Source organism: Falco naumanni, chromosome 10, assembly GCF_017639655.2.
Source record: "Falco naumanni isolate bFalNau1 chromosome 10, bFalNau1.pat, whole genome shotgun sequence".
NCBI lineage: Eukaryota > Metazoa > Chordata > Aves > Falconiformes > Falconidae > Falco > Falco naumanni.
In genome coordinates this window covers 5,188,948-5,208,846 of record NC_054063.1, presented here as the reverse complement: position 1 = coordinate 5,208,846, position 19,899 = coordinate 5,188,948, and the positions used below count along the sequence as shown (strand labels likewise).

At 45.9% G+C, this 19,899-nt stretch overlaps 2 protein-coding genes and 1 long non-coding RNA gene across 4 annotated transcripts in view; 2 read left to right on the top strand and 1 right to left on the bottom strand.

The window, feature by feature from the left end:
- The window catches only part of LOC121094914, a 54,637-nt gene extending 41,088 nt beyond the window's left edge, over positions 1 to 13,549 (bottom strand). Inside the window, exons 1-6 of one of the 2 annotated variants that reach the window (XR_005829963.1) lie at positions 13,247 to 13,549; positions 10,423 to 10,518; positions 10,269 to 10,320; positions 8,112 to 8,180; positions 5,827 to 6,050; positions 4,526 to 4,624 (exon numbers count right to left, since the gene is read on the bottom strand). This is a non-coding gene — a long non-coding RNA (uncharacterized LOC121094914). The remainder of the gene's footprint in view (positions 1 to 4,525; positions 4,625 to 5,826; positions 6,051 to 8,111; positions 8,181 to 10,268; positions 10,321 to 10,422; positions 10,519 to 13,246) is intronic. The other variant, XR_005829962.1, reaches the window with a different exon arrangement.
- Positions 3,465 to 9,224, top strand: LOC121094913 (ferritin light chain-like). The gene is made up of 3 exons (XM_040609067.1): positions 3,465 to 3,713; positions 5,985 to 6,131; positions 7,418 to 9,224. Exons 1-3 carry the CDS (start codon positions 3,531 to 3,533, stop codon positions 7,919 to 7,921), a joined length of 834 nt encoding a protein of 277 aa, XP_040465001.1. The 5' UTR covers positions 3,465 to 3,530; the 3' UTR covers positions 7,922 to 9,224.
- A 254-nt stretch (positions 13,550 to 13,803) lies between the features above and the next one.
- MYOD1 (myogenic differentiation 1) lies at positions 13,804 to 17,574 on the top strand. Its single transcript, XM_040608802.1, has 3 exons — positions 13,804 to 14,543; positions 16,032 to 16,110; positions 16,738 to 17,574. The coding sequence occupies exons 1-3, from the start codon at positions 13,983 to 13,985 to the stop codon at positions 16,992 to 16,994; spliced, it is 897 nt and encodes a 298-aa protein (XP_040464736.1). The 5' UTR covers positions 13,804 to 13,982; the 3' UTR covers positions 16,995 to 17,574.
- Positions 17,575 to 19,899: the final 2,325 nt, after the last annotated feature.

The window sequence follows — 19,899 nt, the reverse complement described above, 5'->3', positions numbered from 1 at the left end:
TTATTTTTCTATGCTTACTTAAGTAGTAACCGCCCAAATTTCAGGCTGCTTTTTTAACTTTTATGAGTCATACAGTACAAAAAGGAAACAGAACAACTCAGAAGTCTTGCTGGCTTTACCTCCATATAAAAAGGAAATAAAAGAAGAGTGGTATCAGATAAAATATTAAAAATGAAGCACCTGTTGAGAATGGAAAAGCATACAGAAAAATGGATTAAATGACTTCAAGTCCAATACAAGCAATTGTGAACTCAAGGGTGTTCATATGAATCATCTCCACTTCCTGACAGAGCTTAGGTTTCAGTTAATAACGAAACAAAATCATGAATCAAGAAGGCAAATTTACAGGCATACATATCATACATTTATTTGTTTATTACTTTTTCCTCAAAGAGCCCTCCATTTTCGTCACAGCTATTGAGGGGCACTGAATGACCACATAAGAAAAAAGGTTTGACAGCATAGACACACTATTTGCAAAGCACAAGAAAAATCTGTCACATCTAGAAAGAAGCTAAGAGATGGTAGCTGGATAGAAACAACAGCCACAACTGTTGCTACCTGTGGTTACAGAACAAACAAGATCAGCTTCAGATTAAAAAGTTCGGTTTCGAAAGCCTAGCTTTAAATGAGAAAGAACTGAGGCAGAAAATGGCCAGATACACCTAAATGTTTGCAGTCTCAGCAGAAAGGATATTTTCAGATGATTGCTAAAAGCCCACTGACAATAACAGTCCTCTCTGCTGCACTCTGCCGAAGAATAAAAAGAAAGGGGGGAAGTGAGGCGTGTAAGAGAGCTTATTTTGCTGGAATTTTAATTGCAGTTCTATATACCATGCTGCAGTTGTTTGGCTTCCCACTCTGCCATGCAGTTTCAACTCTTTAAAATGTGTTGTACCAAAATAATGCAAAATCAGACAAACTAATAAAGGCCTCTTTCATCACAGCATGTGCCTAACATTACATTTAAATATTCCTAAATTATGGAAATAAACAGGTCAATCCTGTTACCAACCCCATCTACAGATGTCAGCAACGCTTTTTGCAATGACTTGCACATACAACCATCTGTTCTTGCTTTCCTTCAGGCAAGATCACTCAGTGCCCAACCCCCTTCACCCCAACATCAGTTCACTGAGGAAATCTGTAAAGTACCTTTGTACTTCAGGACTTAGTAGGAATGAGGATCTAAGCCAGGTTCACTTTTGTATCAAAGTCATATACAGATATCGTTACCCCAAGTGGGTATTAAATTTTCTGAAGCCTACAGTTTGGGAGAGACCCTCAAGATTTCAGTTTAGGGCAGGTGGGGAAAAAAGTAATGTCTTAAAAGCAACCCTACCTGATAGCAGGCAGCTGCACTTACTCTATGCCACATTAAAATTGTGTAACCAAGAAGCTGAGCAAAGAGCTTGTTCCCCAGGATAGTCTATCTTGAAAACCAAGATTTCAGACCAGAAGTTTCTGGAACAGATGATACTTTCCTCTATCCAGACACAACCAGCATGTGACACCACCTCACCCTATGTAGCAAGAACCCCTATGTTACTTTGTAATGGTTTTTTTCCACAACACATTTGAATACAGTAAAAATGATGTGCATTTCCTTTAGTTCTATGAAGCATGGAGCAAAATAAATTGAATGGTGTTGCCATAAAAAGAGGGGTTAAGGAACGTATAGATTAAGGAAATTTAGTAAATTTTCAGATCAGCCCCATAAATTATAGGTGGCCTTAAGAAACATCTTCACATCTTAGTTCTCCATCACTAAAATGGGAATTAATTATGAATTCCAAGGCACCAGAAGTCCATTAATACAGATACAAGCATCTATGAGCTCATATGCTCAGAAATTATTGTCATGAAAGCCCACCTAACAAAATACAACTATAAACTTTTCCACAGAGACAGCAGCTAACTTGCTTTCTATTGTGATATCATGCTTTAAATTATTTGGACTGTCCAAGTATTCTATTTAGATTAGGATGTCAATGCGTACACACACAGAGATACCATCCTTGTTCCTCCTCGTCTGAGGCAATCAAAGGATTATTCTGGAATAATCCCAAATCACAGACTGGTCAGGGTTGGAAGGGACCTCTGGAGACCACCTAGCCCACTCCCCCCGCTAAAGGCAGGCTGCACAGAGTAGTGTCCAGGCAGGTGTTGAATGTCTCCAGAGCAGACAACATTCAAATACAACGCCAGCAACTATTTCACAGGCTGAAACAAAGACCCTTGGAACGGAGGGGGCTAAAAGGTAACCGTCAGAAGTCCAGCTTCCCAGCAGAAGTCCCTACTGCCCCAGTGAAAAAGAGGACCCCACTGACAAATTCAGAACAAAGCCAAATGTTGTTGAACTGTCTTGTCAATGAATATATTTTAACTTATGAATTTAGATACGTACTTTAGCCTTTATATATATATAATATATACTTATAAATATACTTTACTCACGTGCGGTTTTTACTCAAATGCTTAAAATAAGCATGTTTAATCTTTTCTTAAAAGTAAACTTAGGACACCGTTTTACATTTTATTTGCCGAAACTTCTAATTTAACTTGACTACAGAAGAATCAGAGGAATGAAAAATGGACTATTACGCCAAACAAAGAGGGCTGAATAGCATACAAGATGGAGGCACCAAACCAGAAGTAAGTTTGCTTCTCATGGGCAATTATCTCACTTTACATGACTACTGTCAAATGATGTGTGCTCTGCTCAAGGTAGTCAGATCCAATAACAATTAAAACACGCAATGGAATAACGATTGTGCCCTTAGCATCCTGGGTTTGTGGGGGAGTGGGGTGATACGCTAGAAAAATATTCCACAGAACAACACGTAAAATTAGGCTTACTGAACAGAAAGTCACCGAACAGAAAATTATCAAGCTCCAAAAGTGTTGAGATTACTCATACTTCCACTCCACTGGCTTGAATCTATTAAAAGGTAAATAAACGCTCAAGCAGTGACACGCACAGTGCCATCCATATGGCAAAGCAGCTGAAAAGGTCCAAAATGTATGTATTTTGAAGCTGCTGTACAAATCAAGGACTACTAGTTACTCAAATACCGAAGATGGGTTAATCTGTCTAGATAGGAACAGTTTGACAGAAACATTTCTAGTGCCAAATCGGAAAAGATAAAGGCTTCACCGCGTGGCCAAGGCATGTGCAGCCAAACGGCCAAGTTCCCCGGGTGTTCCCCCAGATCGCCCCCTCCCCAGGGCCGCCAGCCCCACCCGCGGCCCCGGCCCCGCTGCCCTTCGTTCGCCGCTCGCTATCAGGAGCTATCCAAGCGTGGCCCACCCTGGCGACCCTCCCTCACAGAAGCCGCACAAACGCAGCGCCTCGGCGGCTCAGCCCACCGCCGCCCGGGCGCACGGCCGCCATGGCGGGCCCCCGCCGTTCCCCCCGCCCGCAGGCCCCGCGGGGAGGCGGGCCGAGGGCGGCGCGGCCGGGCGCGGCGAGGTGCGCCGCAGGTGCCCGGCCTATATCAGGCGGCGCGGCGGGGCGGCCCCGCTGCCCCATGGCGGCGCCCGCCATGGCCGAGCCGCGCTCCAAGCGGCCCCGCGTCACGCTGCCCGCCTGCCCGGCGCACCGCCCGCTGCCCGGCAGCCGCCTGCGGCAGAGCTTCCCGCCCGCCGTGGAGGAAGGCCTCTGCGGGGTCACGGGCGCGCTGCTGGAGCTCGCCTACAGCCTGCAGGCGCTGGTAAGGCACCCGCACCGGGACCCGCACCGGCGGCGGGCGGGCAGGCGGCCGAGCGCCCGGCCGGGTGTCCCCTCGCCCTGCCCGGGCGGGCGGCGGGGTGGCGGGGCGTCCGGGCTCCCGGCGGGCTGCTGCCGCCCCACGCCCCGGCGTGGCTGGAAAAGCAGGGACGGAGGTGCGGGATGAGCGGGCGGTGCGTCGGGAACTCGGGCGTTTGGGGCGATTCCCGCGGGGAGTGATGCCTGTGGGCAGAGGGGCAGGCGCAGCAAAGGCTCCGCACTGTAACTCCTCCGTGTTTTTTTCCCAAACTCTGTATGTAAAATAGTCGTGTGTGGTTAAATGGTGAAGGGAACTTGTGAACATCGCTGTTGCCTCAGGTTTTTTGCTCCGCAGGCAGCAACCTTAGACATGAACTAAAAAAACTCTCTGATACTGTGTAATGTGTATTATCATGATATGTGTAACATAGTGTCTGGCTACATATCAAATATTAAGGCAACATATATTTTAACAAAGCCATTAAAATCAAGAAATCATCCATGCCATCCCTTCTGATGCCAAGTATCCACTGAGAAGCACCACAAACTATATTCAATAAATCCCCAAAGATCTTTTGGTCGAGCTTGGTGTCAAGTATTAGTCCAATAAAAACTTAAGTATGCAGTAAAACCTCTACTTGTTAATCGTGTGGCTTAAAATGATACTAGTGACTGGCAGCTAGGTGGGATGGAGAAAGCTCAATTAGAAATTGACTGTGCATACAGCAAACCTAGAAATGTGAACATCTTGAACAGTGACTGATGGAAAAGATTTACCTTAACAGTTGAGCAGGTGTGGTAACTAGTGCTCTACTTGAAGTCATGCAGCATACTTGCACTGAGGAACTGGTTATAAAACGCAGAATCTTGACTCTTCTGTCAACAGAAACATGAATTAATAACTTCAGGAAAAGGATTATGCAAATACTGCAGTGAATGTTTTCAATAAAACATTCCAGTATGTACTTTCTCTTGAATAGTTGATGGTCACGCGCTGGTATGTGTCACAGGTTTAGGATAGCTCAGATAGCCATAAATATAAGACAAAAACATAAACGTGTATTGTGTATATAACTTCTCTGTGTTTTTTCTAAACAGAGCAACACAGATGAAATACAAGTATTTCATATTTAAGCACGGTAATAGGTTAAAGTGGGGAAGACAGTAAGAAGCACAAAAACTTTAAAAATACACGTGCTAGTTCCTCACCCAGCTGAGCAGACTACAAGCCAACGCCTGACATGCAGTACTCTGATCCGGAGTATGCCTGAGAGACAAGAGCTGTGCTACACCGCATATATGTGTTTAGGGAAAGAGCAGATCAAGATGCTGTAGCTCCCGCAGTGTGATTCTTGGCATCTTCCCACCTGCTGCCGGCCTCTCGTTCTCCTCAACATCGGAGCTGTGCCAAACTTGTGTTGAAACTAGTAATAACCTGGTGGCTTTCCTTTGCTGCCTGCCTCTAATACACTCTTTATGGGATAGCAACACTATGGATAAAATTCTTCTAATGTAAGAGCTGATAGATCTATTAGCACAGTCAAATATTGCAGTGGTTGAAGTTGTTACTTTCTCATACAGAACAGAACAAGGCCTGCAGTGGGTTTAGGGTCCTAACACTTCCAAAGTGTTCCTAGGCATGAGCGAAATACAATTTTAAAGGTATATACAGTATAGATCAGTAGCAGTACTCTTTATTTTGGAATAACATTATCCATAAAGAATCTGGTAAGTAGATGCAAAGTTGTGCTTGTTCTCTCTTTGGTATTTGCCTCATCTTTTCTCATACCTTTGAAAGCAACGTTTCACTGGAATGCTGACCTGAAGGGATAAATCTTAAGGTTCCCTGTACTGCGACTACATTTAAAGAACAAAACAAACAAAAAACCTGAACAAAAATGCCACACAACAATGAAAATACACACAAACCCCAGCCACTCAAAATATTCTGAGGATCTGTCTCTGCTACTGAGAGAAAACATCAGTACTACAGTTACCTATCCAGTATCAAAGGACAGATGGAGGTCTACTGGATGGATAGAGACAGAGGTATTTAATTTAAGACCATAACTACTTACTCCATTTATTGCAGAAATTTGGATTAAGGTCTGCGAAGTGATTGTGCTGGTAGAGCAGCTTCCATTAGAAGGGTCTCCTGAGTTCTGATAAAGCCATGTTCTGCCACAAGTGGGTTCCATCTCCAGCAAATCTTAACACTTGTGTTTTGTGTGCTTAGGGTGAAAATTTCGATCAGTCGCATGTGGCTCTACCAAATGTATCAAAGTTCTTCTTGCATCAAGCTCTGGAAGAGAGAAAAGCTGCAGAGGCTTTGATGAAGTATCAGCAAGACAGAGGAGGCCATTACTGTTCTAAAACCATCCAGGTGAGTAATATACAACAAGCTTTCAAGCAGTTGCAATCCGTAGCAATTACTCCTCTTGCATTATGTTGTTGCTACTTCAAATCTGTGCATTCATCCACTATTAGATTTCCAGATATAATTTCCCTGTCATAGTAGTGTACATGGTTTTGTTCTCAATCGTGACGCCTAGACACTGTCAGGCATACAGTCCTAACTCTACGTGGTTGCCTTCTAGCCCACAAGAATACGAGCAGTGGTGCCCTTTTTCTTTTGCTCAGCTGGAAACTGCTGTTTCCAGTGTGCTGTAACAGATTATGAGACTCCTTGCACTGTGTTGAAACAGCCCACTTGTCTCTTCACACTGAAACTAAATAGAAGCGTAGAAGCCATGAGCAGCTAAGAAAGGTTGTAAGGAAGGAAGCAGGAGAAACATCCAGCTTGGGGTAGTAGTTGACCTACTGGAGCACAGCTGAAGGCTGAATTAGAACTAAACATCTGACTCAGGCTTGCACAGATACAAAGAAATAACTTATCGGAGGGGGAAAAATCAACCTACCTCATTTGTTAAAGACCAAGGAGGGCTGATTCTCCCCTACCAAATTAGTATTCTGTAAATAGGCCAAATTATCATAGTAGTTGTTAAGCTGTAGAAAGTAAAAATAAAAAGGCCATTTTGAAAAACTTTCTAAAATACTCAGTTTGAATTGGCAAAGACCTTACAGTGGCCTTACAGTACTTAAAGGGGGCCTATAGGAAAGATGGGGAGGGACTTTTTATCATGGAGTGCAGTGATAGGATGAGGGATAACTGTTTTAAGCTGAAAGAGGATAGATTTAGATTAGATATTAGGGAGAAATTCTTTACTGTGAGGGTAGTGAGACACTGGAACATGATGCTCCCTCCCTGACAGTGTTCAAGGCCAGGCTGGATGGGGCTCGGGTCAGCCTGGTCTAGTGGGAGGTGTCCCTGCCCATTAGAACTAGAGGATCTTTAAGGTCCCTTCCAACCCAAACCATTCTATGATTCTGTGTTAAGGTTTCCTGGACTTTTCAGGCATAGCTGCTGCTATCTAAGTCTCTGTTTCTTGAAAAAGTGCTTGGTCACAGAACAAAAGTTCTGCCACTTCTGTATGTTTACAGCCATCCACCTCTGCAAAAAAACAACAGATGCTCCAAACTAGAAGGAGCTGTTCCAAAATCCTAGCACATCCTGTTTAGAGCACCAGGTAAATTGCAGGGAACCCTCAATGAATACAGTAAGATGAGCTGTTCTTCTGAATGAACGTAATTCTGTCTTCTTGTTTTTAGAAACCAAACTGTGACTACGCAGTCGGTTTGATGAAAGCCCTGGAAACAGCAATGGTACAGTGGAAAACAATGACAAGATACTTTGAAGAGCTTTATGCCCTGAGTATTGAAAATGCAGATCCTCATAGTGCAAACACTATCAAGAAACAATTTATCGGGCCCAAAATCCGGAAGATCAAGCTGATGGGAGATCTGTTGACCAATGCTCGCAGGCTTGACTGTTCCCAAGATGGCAGAAATAGTCTTGGGGATTACTTTATGGACCGGTTGCAGAAAGAGTTCAGAACAGGCATAGAGCCAGAGTACAGTCAGCACTGCAGCCCCTGCCCACCTCTCCAGCAGTGTACCGGAGCTGCAGAGGGTCTGAAGCGAGCCCAGAGAGAATCTTCCCAGCACAGAAACAGCATAGGGCCAATATATGCAACCATACACTGCACCACCATGCTGCCGCAGTGTAACGATGGCACAGGAGCAAAAGTGAAGCAGGGCAGGGAGGGCCCTTAATGCTGTGGCTGTTGCAGCTACAGAGCATCTCCCAAAGCAGACCTGTATGGAGGGTGGACTTGGGACCAGAGCTCAGAAGTTATGCTGTATTGCTCCTCCTGCTTTACACCCTGTCTCTGTGACAGAGTCACAGCTCAAAATCCAGCCCATAACATTAATTTGCTTAAATGATAGCAAGGTGGCTAGTTACCTAGGCTGTTGTCATTAGTTGCACTTTCATCTATGCAATTCTTCATAGAAGCCAAAAGTTTTTAAGGCTCTGTTTTAAAGGATTAATAGGATTAGTTAGTGCAAATTATTTTTAACAGTATATATAACTTTTATTTTTTAAAAAAAACCAACCAAAATGCAACTTTAGTACAAGGAAATGTTTATGCAGCAGAAAATTCAAAGATTTAGTTTTATATTATTAAATGTTTTTATATTACTAACAGATATTTTACATTACTAACAAGTATACTAACATAATGAAATTTTTAAAAATACTTTCCTTAAAACAAAGTTTTCTTCTGTTATTTCTATCATAGTAGCAATTTAAATAAGTAGTCTAATTTACTTAGCATCCAGCTATTTCTAGTGGTACACTTCTCCACGATGAAGGATGCAAACATTTTCTCAACAGTGGGAATAAGACAATGTGCTGGTTTTCTCTACAGTTATTTGCCCATTTGGCTTTTGTCATCCTCAGAAAGCAGTTGAGAGAGAAATTTGGGGTTCTCATTAAATGTGATCTTCACAGGTTCTTGTATTTTGCAAATGTCACTGAAGACACTAGCTCTAGGGCTCTGTCCAGAAAACATAGGATGGTTGCTTAAATTGCTATACAGACCCCTATTTCAGCTAGCTAAATTATGGTACTACTATGGTACTACTACTGTTTCTTGTATACCCTATCTTGGTCCTCCGTAGAGGAATAAAAATACCAAAAATGCAGCACACTTAATTAGAATTGCATCATAGAAAGTGGCCACTTGTTAGTTTTGCATTTCAGTTAGGGCAGTGTTCAGTTAGGGGGCCTATCATCATACCTAAGCTGTTCAATTTAGCCACCTTGGTTAAAGGTGAGAGGTGTCTACATTCCTTCCATGCATCTCCTACAGGACTGCCTCTCTTTCTGTACACTGGCAACCAAGGTCACCTAAGAAGAGCAACTGGCTAGCCTGCAGCTAGGTGGTTTTGCTATTACATGCAGTATCTTTTATCTGTGCTTCATTGAAAGACTATCTCATGCTTCCATGTAATACTGTAAGCAGTACTGCTATTAATGCTTGAAAATAAATTCAGTTCAATGTTAAAAACAGTACTTTGCATCTACATTGTATTCCTCAATTTATCACTAGGCATGCTAGTATTCTTCTCCAGGAGATTTCTGCATATAGCTGCAAAACTGCACCAGTACTTTACTACTAAGAAAGCTGCACAAGATTCAAGAGTAGACCACAGATTGAAAATGTCAGAAAATGGCATTAAGAACACTGCACAACAGAAGATTTTCAGTAAACTGATTTATACACACAGCTGCAGTTAAGTAGTGATTTCTGCAAAACTGCGTTAGCCCAGCTACTTTGTTGGTGTTGTAACACAGGAGAGACAATTACAATGCAGATTCCTTCCCAATCTTTCTGTGATTCAACCTTGGGGGGGGTGCAGGGTATCAAATTAGAACAACCCCTGTATTCATCTGTAAAAATACTGCAACATGCCCCAAGAATAGCTTGAAGTGCTTCTAGCAACACACTAGATTTGCCTCTGTTGAGATGGCTGCCCTCTAATACAGCAGTAGTTTAAAAGATATTTCCATCTGGGCTAGATTCCATCACCCATCCTCATGCTGAGCGTACCTTATTCAACAATTTGTTCCACTGACTGCAACTCAACATGAATAAGACCAATGGAATCCATCCCTCTCCATATTAAAATATAGCTCACTAAGTACAAACAGCGCAACGCTACTAACTGAATTATGAACTAGTGCCGTATAAAACCACTTCAAGTACTACTAGTAATGTCTGACCTACTTCTAAAAGTCTCCTTTAATAAGAGTTGGTGACCTTCTGAAATGTAGGTACAGCCTCCTCCATGGTTTTCAGCACTTAAGAGAGTCTTTTTACCTTAAATGAATTCCACCATAACAAAGAACCCAACATTTAAGTTTCTCAAAGCAAGTCGTACTTGCCTTTTCTTTTTCCTTGAAATACTGCCATGCGTGTTTCTCAGACTTTTCTCTTAGTCATCTTTCTAGCCAAATGTATTCACGCATTCTCAGATTTTAGATCTTTCTCTCTCCCTTCTCTAAAACACATTCTGGGCCTGAAGAGACAATTCTGTTAATCTGAGATAAACTCACCATCAGTTTTTCACTATTTCACCATCACCACTATTTTCACAGTCTCTATCCGCTGAAAAAGAGAAGAGAAATCAATCAGTTACTGCAGATAACAAGCTCTTCTTGTCCACATGCTGCTTCTGCTGAGAGGGCACACAAGGTTTGTTAACAATACCTGTCTATTGTGTACAGGATGAGTCTGTCCATGCTTCTCAGCGTAGAACTACAATCTATCTGCCTCTGCCTTCCCAGCTTCCTTTTCAATTGCACCCTGAAAAAAAGATGAAGGATGACTGTGCAACAGGTATAAGGGCAACACCACTTACAGAAACTACAAATTCTCTGCTAAATGCTTGTTCATACACACACTACGTATCTGCACTGTCAAAGCAATGCCCAAACCATCCAAACACACAATCTGGGGCAGCTCTGAATAGCTATAGCAGCACCAGTACCCTAAACGCAGCATCCAAACTGGAAGCTCTGGAGAGACCTAATCCTTACTGAAATTATGAGTTACAGCCACAGAGGCTTCCAAACAGGTATTAACAATGGCATACTTCTAAATGCTTGCCATAAGCACTATCTGTGGTTGCCTACTCTCAGAGTGAGGAATTCACTTAAGTCTTTAGGGGCAGATCACCTGTCCTTCATCCTCTCCACTGTGGCCATTCAAAACTGAGAAGGGCACCTCAAAATTTGTTCTTTGCAAGGACTTTTTTCAGGCCCCAGGCAATACAAGGCAACATCTTCCTGGACAAGCCCATCTTTGGCAGTAATACTGGAAAGTGAGTGTTCTGGTGGCAGCAGCACGGAAGGAGTCCTCAAGGGCACCTTCACTGGAAGACCACTCTGAGCAGAATTCGCGATCTGGTCACAGCCGCCTTCTGACTTTTTCACTTAGGTGAATTCACGCACTCAAGCACATTCATGGGCAATTACTGCCAGTCTCCTTGTATTGCCTGTTCAAGTCTCACCACTTGTTACCACTTTGCCCAAGGTAACGACCATACGCGCAACTCCCAGAATGCCTTTTCCTGGAATCAAACATAGCTTAGAAACACGCAGTGGCAGAATACACTACAACACTGACTAAATATTAGATGAAATTACCTTTTCCACAAATTAAACCAATAATCTGTGAAAGAGTTTAAGTGTCGTGAGTGGGTCACACAGCCAGCACCAAACCTTGATATTCCAATTTTACATGTTCAGTTGTTAGAGCATACAACTATTTCTCACTTATACTTACTATGCATTATTGTATACCTAGTGCTATTTTGAATACAAATTATTTTTACTTTTTTAACTGCTCAATAAAGATTAAATATATACATATATATGTTCATTACTTCTGGATCAAAGAACCTTTGTAATAACAGTGAAGTGTTTCTACAGGTTTGCTCCTCTGCCTCTCAGGAACAGCTGGGAGATCACTTCTAAATGGGTAAAGGTGGTCAATAGCTGATCTCCTTGGGTCATACTGCTTTTCAGCACTGGATACAGTGAAAGAACAAATACAGAGTCCAGTACACATACCTTTTTCTTTACATAAAAAATCTATCTTTTGGGTATAATGACAGAACATGACTAACAGTTCTTATCTTTGTCTGTACTCAAAGACATTTAAGCAAGTAGAAAACGGGGACTGCAGCTTAGGAATTTTTGCAAAAAACAGATCACATAACAAAAGAAGGCCCTGTCATGATAGCCCCTCTGAGAAGGCATAGGCACAGGGACTGGATCACTGATGGATGGTTTCTACCTTTCCAGAGTCTCTCAGTCTGCCCTTTGCCGCACTGAAGACAGAGCTCTGCCTTTGATTTGGAATGATCTGAAATTTCACCAACATTTATAATTGCAGAATGGAGATTAATTTTAGCTCACAGTACGTTAAAAATACCCATAACTAATTTAATCACAAAATCAATGAAATCACACAGTTGAATTGCTGAAGCGCTTCCGCATCAGAAAAAGAAACTAATTTCTCATCTCAAATTATATTCCACAAACAGAGTAAAAACTCCAGCACCCTTGAGAGACGTCACCAAAACCCCATCCCATTTCTCCAAGGTGCAAACTCTGCCACTGCTAGTTACCTGAAATAACTCCTTCGCTGTGCGAGCAGCCCAGCTGCAGTGCAACAGCACGTGCAGCAAACGCTGCTTCACCAGGTTCCAGCACATTCCAAAACAAAAAACACCAGAAGAATCCAGAACAAAGGCAGACAGAGGGTTGAGTTGAAAGAGGAACTTTACTCCTATGTCGGGGCTCATATGAAAAGCCATTTGCTGATGTGACAGCTTTAGCTCGGGCCTCAGCTCTCCTCCAGTAAGTCGCGACTAAACCATTACCGCGTGCCTCACCGGGGATCAGGCACTTGCCGGGATAGATGCGGCTGCAGCTTGCTCGGGCGCTAGCTGGGCACCTCAGCGCGCCAGGCCTCACCCTCCCGCCAAACTGCTTTTTGCTCTGAGGTCAAATACTTTCAATAACCGCGCCTGAGTCTTCCTGAACATTACCCCTCCTCGGCACGCATCTCTGAACTGCACCTGGGTCAGCCGTGGGCAGGGACGCCCTAATTCCTGGGGCGGGGAGGGGTGAAGGCCGCAGCACTTCAGCGGGCCCTGGACACACACACGCCCTTTTTCTGCTGGCAGGTGTTTTTCCCCGGGGAGAGCAGCCGGCTGCAGAGGCACGGCTCTCCTGGCCGGGCCCGCTCCCTCCCTCAGCTCCTCGTCCCGCAGACCTGGCGGCAGCGGCGGGAAGCGCGGGCCCGGGCGGCGGGACGCTACCCCCCCCCCAGAGGCCGCCATGTCACGCCGCCGCCTCCCGCCGAGCGCAGCGCCACCCGGCGGCCGCCATTTTGAGCGCGGCCGCCCCCGGCCTCGGCCTTTGCGTCCCGCTGGTCCCCTCGCACCCGCTGCCCACAGCGCCTCGCCGCCGCCCTGAGGTGCCGCCCGCACCGTCCCCCTCACGAACGCCCCCGCGGTAGTTACCCTGTGGCCGCAGAGCCGCACGGCCGCGGCCGGCGCGGAGAAACCCGTCCCGGGGCTGGGGGTTTCCTCCCCGGGCACAGCGCGCCGCGCCGCTGCCCTGGACGCGCTGCCAAGCGCCTCACGCCGCCGGGCGGGAGCGCGGCCCCGCCGCGGGTGCGGGCAGAGCGGGCGGCAGCGCTGGCCCCGGGGCAGGCGGGCGGCGGCTGCCGGCACATGGGGCGCCGGGGAGCATTGCATTCGCTGACTGGCCGGGCAGCGCGGGCTGCTTAAAGCGGAAAAAAAAAAAAAAAGGAAAAAAAAAACCCCAAACTACCAGACGACCACCATGCAGCCGAGCGCCGGCAGCGGCTGCCGCTCGCTCTGCACCAGCCCCGGCGCCCGCCGCCGCGCCCCGACGGCGCCCCGCGCCCGTGGGACACCGCGCCCCCCCCGCCGCTCCGGGGGCTCGGGCGGCCGCGGCCCCTGCCCGCCCCGCCCCGGCCCGGCCCGCCGCGCTGGGGGGGCTCCGGCATAAATACGGCCTCGAGCGGCGCTCCCGGACCGGCGCGGCTGGCGAGGGCGTCGGTGGCGGCTGCAGCCAGCGCTGGTGGCCTCGCCTGGGAGCGGCTGCGAGGGTCCCGGCTCCGCGCACCCACCGGGCGGGCAGCAGCCGCTCAACAGCCCGAGCGAAGCCCCCCACTCCTCAGCCCCCGCACCCGCACTCGTCCCCTCCGGCCCAGCCACCACATCTGCCCCCATGGACTTACTGGGCCCCATGGAGATGACGGAGGGCTCCCTCTGCTCTTTCACGGCCGCCGATGACTTCTACGATGACCCGTGCTTCAACACGTCGGACATGCACTTCTTCGAGGACCTGGACCCACGGCTGGTGCACGTGGGGGGGCTGCTGAAGCCCGAGGAGCACCCGCACCACCACGGGCACCACCACGGGCACCCGCACGAGGAGGAGCACATCCGTGCGCCCAGCGGGCACCACCAGGCCGGCCGCTGCCTGCTCTGGGCCTGCAAGGCTTGCAAGAGGAAGACCACCAACGCCGACCGCCGCAAGGCTGCCACCATGAGGGAGCGGCGGCGGCTCAGCAAGGTCAACGAGGCCTTCGAGACCCTCAAGCGCTGCACCTCCACCAACCCCAACCAGCGCCTGCCCAAGGTGGAGATCCTGCGCAACGCCATCCGCTACATCGAGAGCCTGCAGGCGCTGCTGCGGGAGCAGGAGGATGCTTATTACCCGGTGCTGGAGCACTACAGTGGGGAATCGGATGCTTCCAGCCCCCGCTCCAACTGCTCCGATGGCATGGTGAGTGCCCCAGGGAGGACGTCCTGCCACTGAGGTGCCCCGGACGCTGTCGGTCCAAACCTGTGCAGGGCGAGTCACCTCCTCCTGCCTTTCCCATAGCAGCCGCCTTCCATAGCTCCCCAGGCAGAAGACAGTCTTTTCTTGTGCCATGAGCTCTAGCAGCAAACGGAGGTCGGGTCCCCACATGCCAGGATCTATGGGAAAGAGGAAAAATCTCTTAACACACTTTTTTTTTTTTTTTTGCCTTGGGATGAGAAGTTAGGCAGGTCCCCCTGTGTCCTTGGGGAGCCAGGGGAGAGCTGCTGGGGGATCACCTTGGGAAGCTGCCTGGGATGGGTACCTGGGAGCATGGTGAGGTCTGAGCCCTGCCTCTGCTGCCATAGCTCCTGGGGCACCTTTGTTTCCATCTTTTGCTATACAGTTACCTTTGCATCCTCTAAGGACAGCAGAGAGGAAGGTCCCCCTTGGTCATTGTAGTTACAGGGGAACTGATAGAGTCTGAGTTTTGTTTTCTGCCATTCATCATGATAACAGGAGGAGGGTCTTAAGCAACCGGGGTCATTTTCTTCATCATTAAGAAAAAGGCTTTCCATTTCTCCTCTCAATTCATCCCCTCTGTAAACATTTACCAGCAACAGGAAGGAGACCCCAGGCTTTCAGTCCTGTTTGTACATTATGGGGGCAGGGGGTGGAAGGATGGGTGCCAGGGAGGGTGTCTCATCGCTGCATCTTTTCACAGGGACTACAGGCTCAGACTGGTCTGACTCTGGGGTGGTGGGATGTGGTGACTGGCGTGCAGGACAGCTGTCAGGGATGGGATATTGACAGCACCTTGAGACATTATTTTTGTTTTCTATGCTCTGTTGGGGATAATCATTACTGAGTTGAGTATCTGTGATTATGAGATAGTTGGCAGACTGGAGAGAAGACTTACAGCAATGATCACTCCTCAAAACACAGCCTTTTTCTTTTGTCAGAAAAAGTAATTTCACAGCAGATTGGTATTGGAATTTCACAGCACAAGGTATTGGAAACAAACACATTGGTCAGTGTTTGGGGGCTTTCTCTGTAGAAAATGGAAATGGGAAGAGAAACTAAAGGAAATAGAAAGGGACAGAGGTAGACAATCAAGAAGAGACTCGTTCCCCTTTTGGTCTCCCCACTGAAAATTGAAGATACTTGTAGGGCAGTATCTGATCGGAATGCTGGAAAGCCTCATCTCATTGGTAAAGCTACAGCATTCGTTGCAACAACAATGGTAATTTTCCTTTGGAACAACTGTGCCACATAAAAATATTCTGGGGTGAAACCCCTTCTAGCCAAGTTAAGTTCTGCCTCGTTCAAAGAGACTGCAAGTTGATGGCATTTCAGCCAGGACTGGAATGATGGCACAGACTAGGGACTGAAATAGGAAATTGGACAGTTACTGGGATTTCAGTAAATGCAGTCCCCAACCAGTGACCTCACTCAGATTGCTCTCCTTTCCAGATGGAGTACAGCGGGCCTCCTTGCAGCTCTCGCAGAAGAAACAGCTATGACAGCAGCTACTACACAGAGTCGCCGAATGGTGAGTATATGCTGGAACGGCTGCGTGAAACATGGAGACAGAGGCAGTCAATACAGCGGACTTCCCTGCATTTTCTCTGTCTCCAGTTGAGCTGACCCCAGCTGGGCTGAAAGGGGAACCTGCCTTTTCAGCCAGTGCGCTGTTGATGCTACTAGGAACATTGGATTTCCTCTAGATGCATTTGCAAATATGGGGATGTGTTATAACTGCATTTCCTATGTTGCAAATATAATATCTGGATAAAAATATATTCCTCCCTGCAACTAACTTCCAGCATTTAACTGTGTCTTGCATGAAGACTCTTCTAACTCTGCCTATCGTTGATCCAAACTGGAGAAATTACCAGTTGATTGCAAATCTTCCCTTCCCTTTCTGTGGACTGACGTGAAGCCCTGGATCCACCCTGCCCCAAAAGTAGCATACTTTGATTAGGTCTCTCTTCCATTTTTCAGTTACCGTCCCCGTTTTCTGATAACTGGTGACCTTCACCAATATTCATTTCCTCTGAATCTTTCAATGCTCACAGACATACTGTCAGCCACTCGCCAGGGTTTTATGGAAGAACCACATCCTGCTGACATTAAGTACCCGGTGGACAAACTAAGCACCTTTTTGTCTGTTTTGCAGATCCAAAGCATGGGAAGAGTTCTGTGGTTTCCAGCCTCGATTGCCTTTCAAGCATTGTAGAGAGGATTTCCACAGACAACTCCACATGTCCTATACTGCCTCCAGTGGAAACTGTTGCTGAAGGGAGTCCCTGTTCCCCCCCAGAAGGAGCAAGTCTGAGTGATAGTGGAGCCCAAATTCCTTCCCCCACTAACTGCACCCCACTTCCCCAGGATAACAGCAGCAGCAGCAGCAACCCTATCTACCAAGTGCTATAAAGGCAGGTCCGGGCTGGACTGCACTGGAAACAAATTTCTCCATTCAGCCATGCTCCAAGACCTGCCTTCTAAGACTGGAAAGACTTCTTAAGACTTGTTCCAGTTTCAAAATATCACTCAAAATTCCTTCAAATATGTAACTTTTCAAACCTGTATTACTTCAAAATACGCATAGTTATTTATTGGTTGTTAAACTAAAGTTATTTAATATGTCTAGAGATAAAACTGTATACCAAGAAATGGCCAATGTTTAATCTGGGCTTTGGGGGATAGGAACCTGGCTCTTGAATGCAGAGAATAGAAATCTGCCACAGTAGCAGCATGACAGATCCTTCCTGTTCCTCCTATTCTGGCCAAAATGAGGTTGTGGACCATTTTTTATAAAACTTTTTGTATAATTGTAAATAAGAGTTGCTTTGCAAAAAAAAAGGGGGAAAAAGAGGAAAATAAAAAAAAAGCGCAAAAATTAAAAGCAATGAAAAAGGGAAAAAATAAATATTTAATATTGCTTGGTTTGTTGTGTCAAACTTTATATATTTATACGATGTGGTTGCCAAGAATGTTTTCAACAGTATTCTAAATAAAGACCCTTATTTATAAAATCTGTGGTGTTATCTTGACTTGCGTTAGGGCTTCTAGAATTACTAGTGCATTTAGGAGTGGTGTTAAGATCGCTGCCTTGGCAGGAAGAAGATACAGGCTCTGATTCAGCAAAGAAATCAAGAACATACTTCAGCCGTGCTACTTTCAACTACTTTGCATAAATATGTTGCTGAAAAGGGGTCTACTTTCTTCATATTATATCTTGGTGATTTCTAAACCAGGGCTTGCACATCACAGCTCATTATTAAAGAGATCTGTAAGGTAAATAAGCATGTTTCTCTTCCCCCCAAGTTTACAATTACATTATAGGACTTCACCTTACAGAGATGTATTAGAACTAGGAACCACAATAAATTAGGCTCCCCAAATCCCAGTGCAGCTACCGAAACTTAAAGGCATACCAGGGTGTTTCACAAGACCAGGTACTACATTCTCAGACAAATCTTTAGATTTTTCATTCAAGTTCTAATTTCCAAGTGTTTGTACTGTGTTTATATATTCTTAGGTATTAGAAACTAATCGCAAAGGATTTTTTGTCATAAAGTTCAAGGTATAGATCACAGTTTTCCTCAAGTTCAGGTTGGAATTTAGGCCAAAGATAGGCAGTTTTAATTTGGATTTGAACTTTACGCATCTCTGGCAGCACTACTCCAGGGATTTACTTCTTGTTCAAAGCCTCTCTAAAAATAACCAGTGAGCTATGTTTCATTCAGTATATATGTGTAACCTTGTAAGTTTGCCATGAAACTGAAAAATGGTAAAGCCCTGAGCAGGTTGTCATTGGTAAGTAACAGTCAGGGCATTTCTGTATGTTTGGACAAGAATACCCTGCAGCTACAGCCAATGTGAAACAACCCATTTCTTGTATCCCTGTGTTTTAGGGCTTTTGTTTAAACAGCACAGTCAAAAAAAAAAAAAAAAAAAAAGAAACAAACCGAACAAACCCCCTCAACCTAGATACCCTCATTAGCTCTAAATACTTGTATGACAGATCAGTTGTATTTTCTCTTAGGTGACTATTAAAGAGGGAATTTGTGTGGCTCTTACCTCTTAAGCAGGAAAAGGAAAGAAGGAACAGCTAATTCCATGGGAATGTCTCCCACTTTAGTTGCGAGGGCCTTGAAGATCAATGCTCCACGGAGAGGAGAGGAGTGAGCAGCCTTGTGTTGAGCAGAGCAACGCACTTGCTTCTCCTTCCTCCTGGGGCAGAGGGAAGCTCCGAGCTTGCTGTTTTATCCAAAGCCAGAGGGCAGGGAAGGTAGCAGCCGTGGGGATTCCTTCCTCATCTGTGCACTTGTGATCACGGTGGATGATAAATCCGCGTCAAGGCACAGGACCGCTCTGTGGAGCAGGCCAGGCTCGGCAGACCAGAGGGGGCTCTGAGGCAGTACTGGCCCCTCAACGCCTTCATTAAAGTCCAGCTTTGTAAGGGTCTCCCATTGATATCCCTGTGGGCAGAAAACAGTCCAGCCTGTAAAGATCGAGCTTACCCCTTTCATTTTTCCATTAAAAATAAACATTCAATGAACTTGAGAATGCGCTAATTCATACTGGCATGAATCAGGAGGGTCTTTACTAAGGTCAGAAAAATGCCCCAGGTTAGTTTGAAGCCTGTATCACTGACTTACAAAAACTAGCGAGAGACAAATCAATGCCCCACACAGCAACAAATAAAATTTTCATTGCCTCCAGCAAATGCTCAGTCAGGCCCGTAATGCAAAAGATGCTTTTGTGAAATACTGCAGCCCTTGCCATCCCCATGCTCTGAGGCTGGTAAAAGTCTCCATTGTTGTGTCACATAAACGGCAACAACAAGAAATATTTTGCCAGCTCAGGCACTATAGAGACTCTATCTGTAGTGGCAGCACCCACTTCGTGCCTGCCTCGCTACAGCACCCCACTTGGCGGGACACAATAGGGCACACCTGGCTGTAAAACTGGCACGGCGGAGCGGACACGGCGTGCTCGTGCTCAACAATGTACGTGCAGTTCCATGTGAAGTCATGTATATTGCATTTCACCAATTTATTTTAGCAACCCAAGTTTCCACATACTGATGTTAATGTTACAACAGGGAACAAGCATTTAGCACATCCCAAAATAGATGGACGAACAAGAAAAAATATTCACAGATTTCCTATGCAGAGCCCACCTTTTTCGCTTTGATGTCAGTGAGAAAAATCCACTGGACTAAGGCTAAAGGGCATCAGCACTGATAAATACACATTTTAGATTACAGCTATATGTATTTTTGAAGTTAAATGAGGAAAATGTGTTTCCTGTCCAATTGTTTCCTATTTGT

What these genes read in the sequence shown, in the direction of transcription:
- LOC121094913 (XM_040609067.1), top strand. Translation starts at nt 3,531, where the DNA reads ATGGCGGCGCCCGCCATGGCCGAGCCGCGCTCCAAGCGGCCCCGCGTC. An exon ending in CCTACAGCCTGCAGGCGCTG is followed by an intron (nt 3,714 to 5,984) that starts GTAAGGCACCCG and finishes TTGTGTGCTTAG; the next exon opens with GGTGAAAATTTCGATCAGTC. An exon ending in ACTGTTCTAAAACCATCCAG is followed by an intron (nt 6,132 to 7,417) that starts GTGAGTAATATA and finishes TCTTGTTTTTAG; the next exon opens with AAACCAAACTGTGACTACGC.
- MYOD1 (XM_040608802.1), top strand. Translation starts at nt 13,983, where the DNA reads ATGGACTTACTGGGCCCCATGGAGATGACGGAGGGCTCCCTCTGCTCT. An exon ending in CCAACTGCTCCGATGGCATG is followed by an intron (nt 14,544 to 16,031) that starts GTGAGTGCCCCA and finishes TCTCCTTTCCAG; the next exon opens with ATGGAGTACAGCGGGCCTCC. An exon ending in CTACACAGAGTCGCCGAATG is followed by an intron (nt 16,111 to 16,737) that starts GTGAGTATATGC and finishes TCTGTTTTGCAG; the next exon opens with ATCCAAAGCATGGGAAGAGT.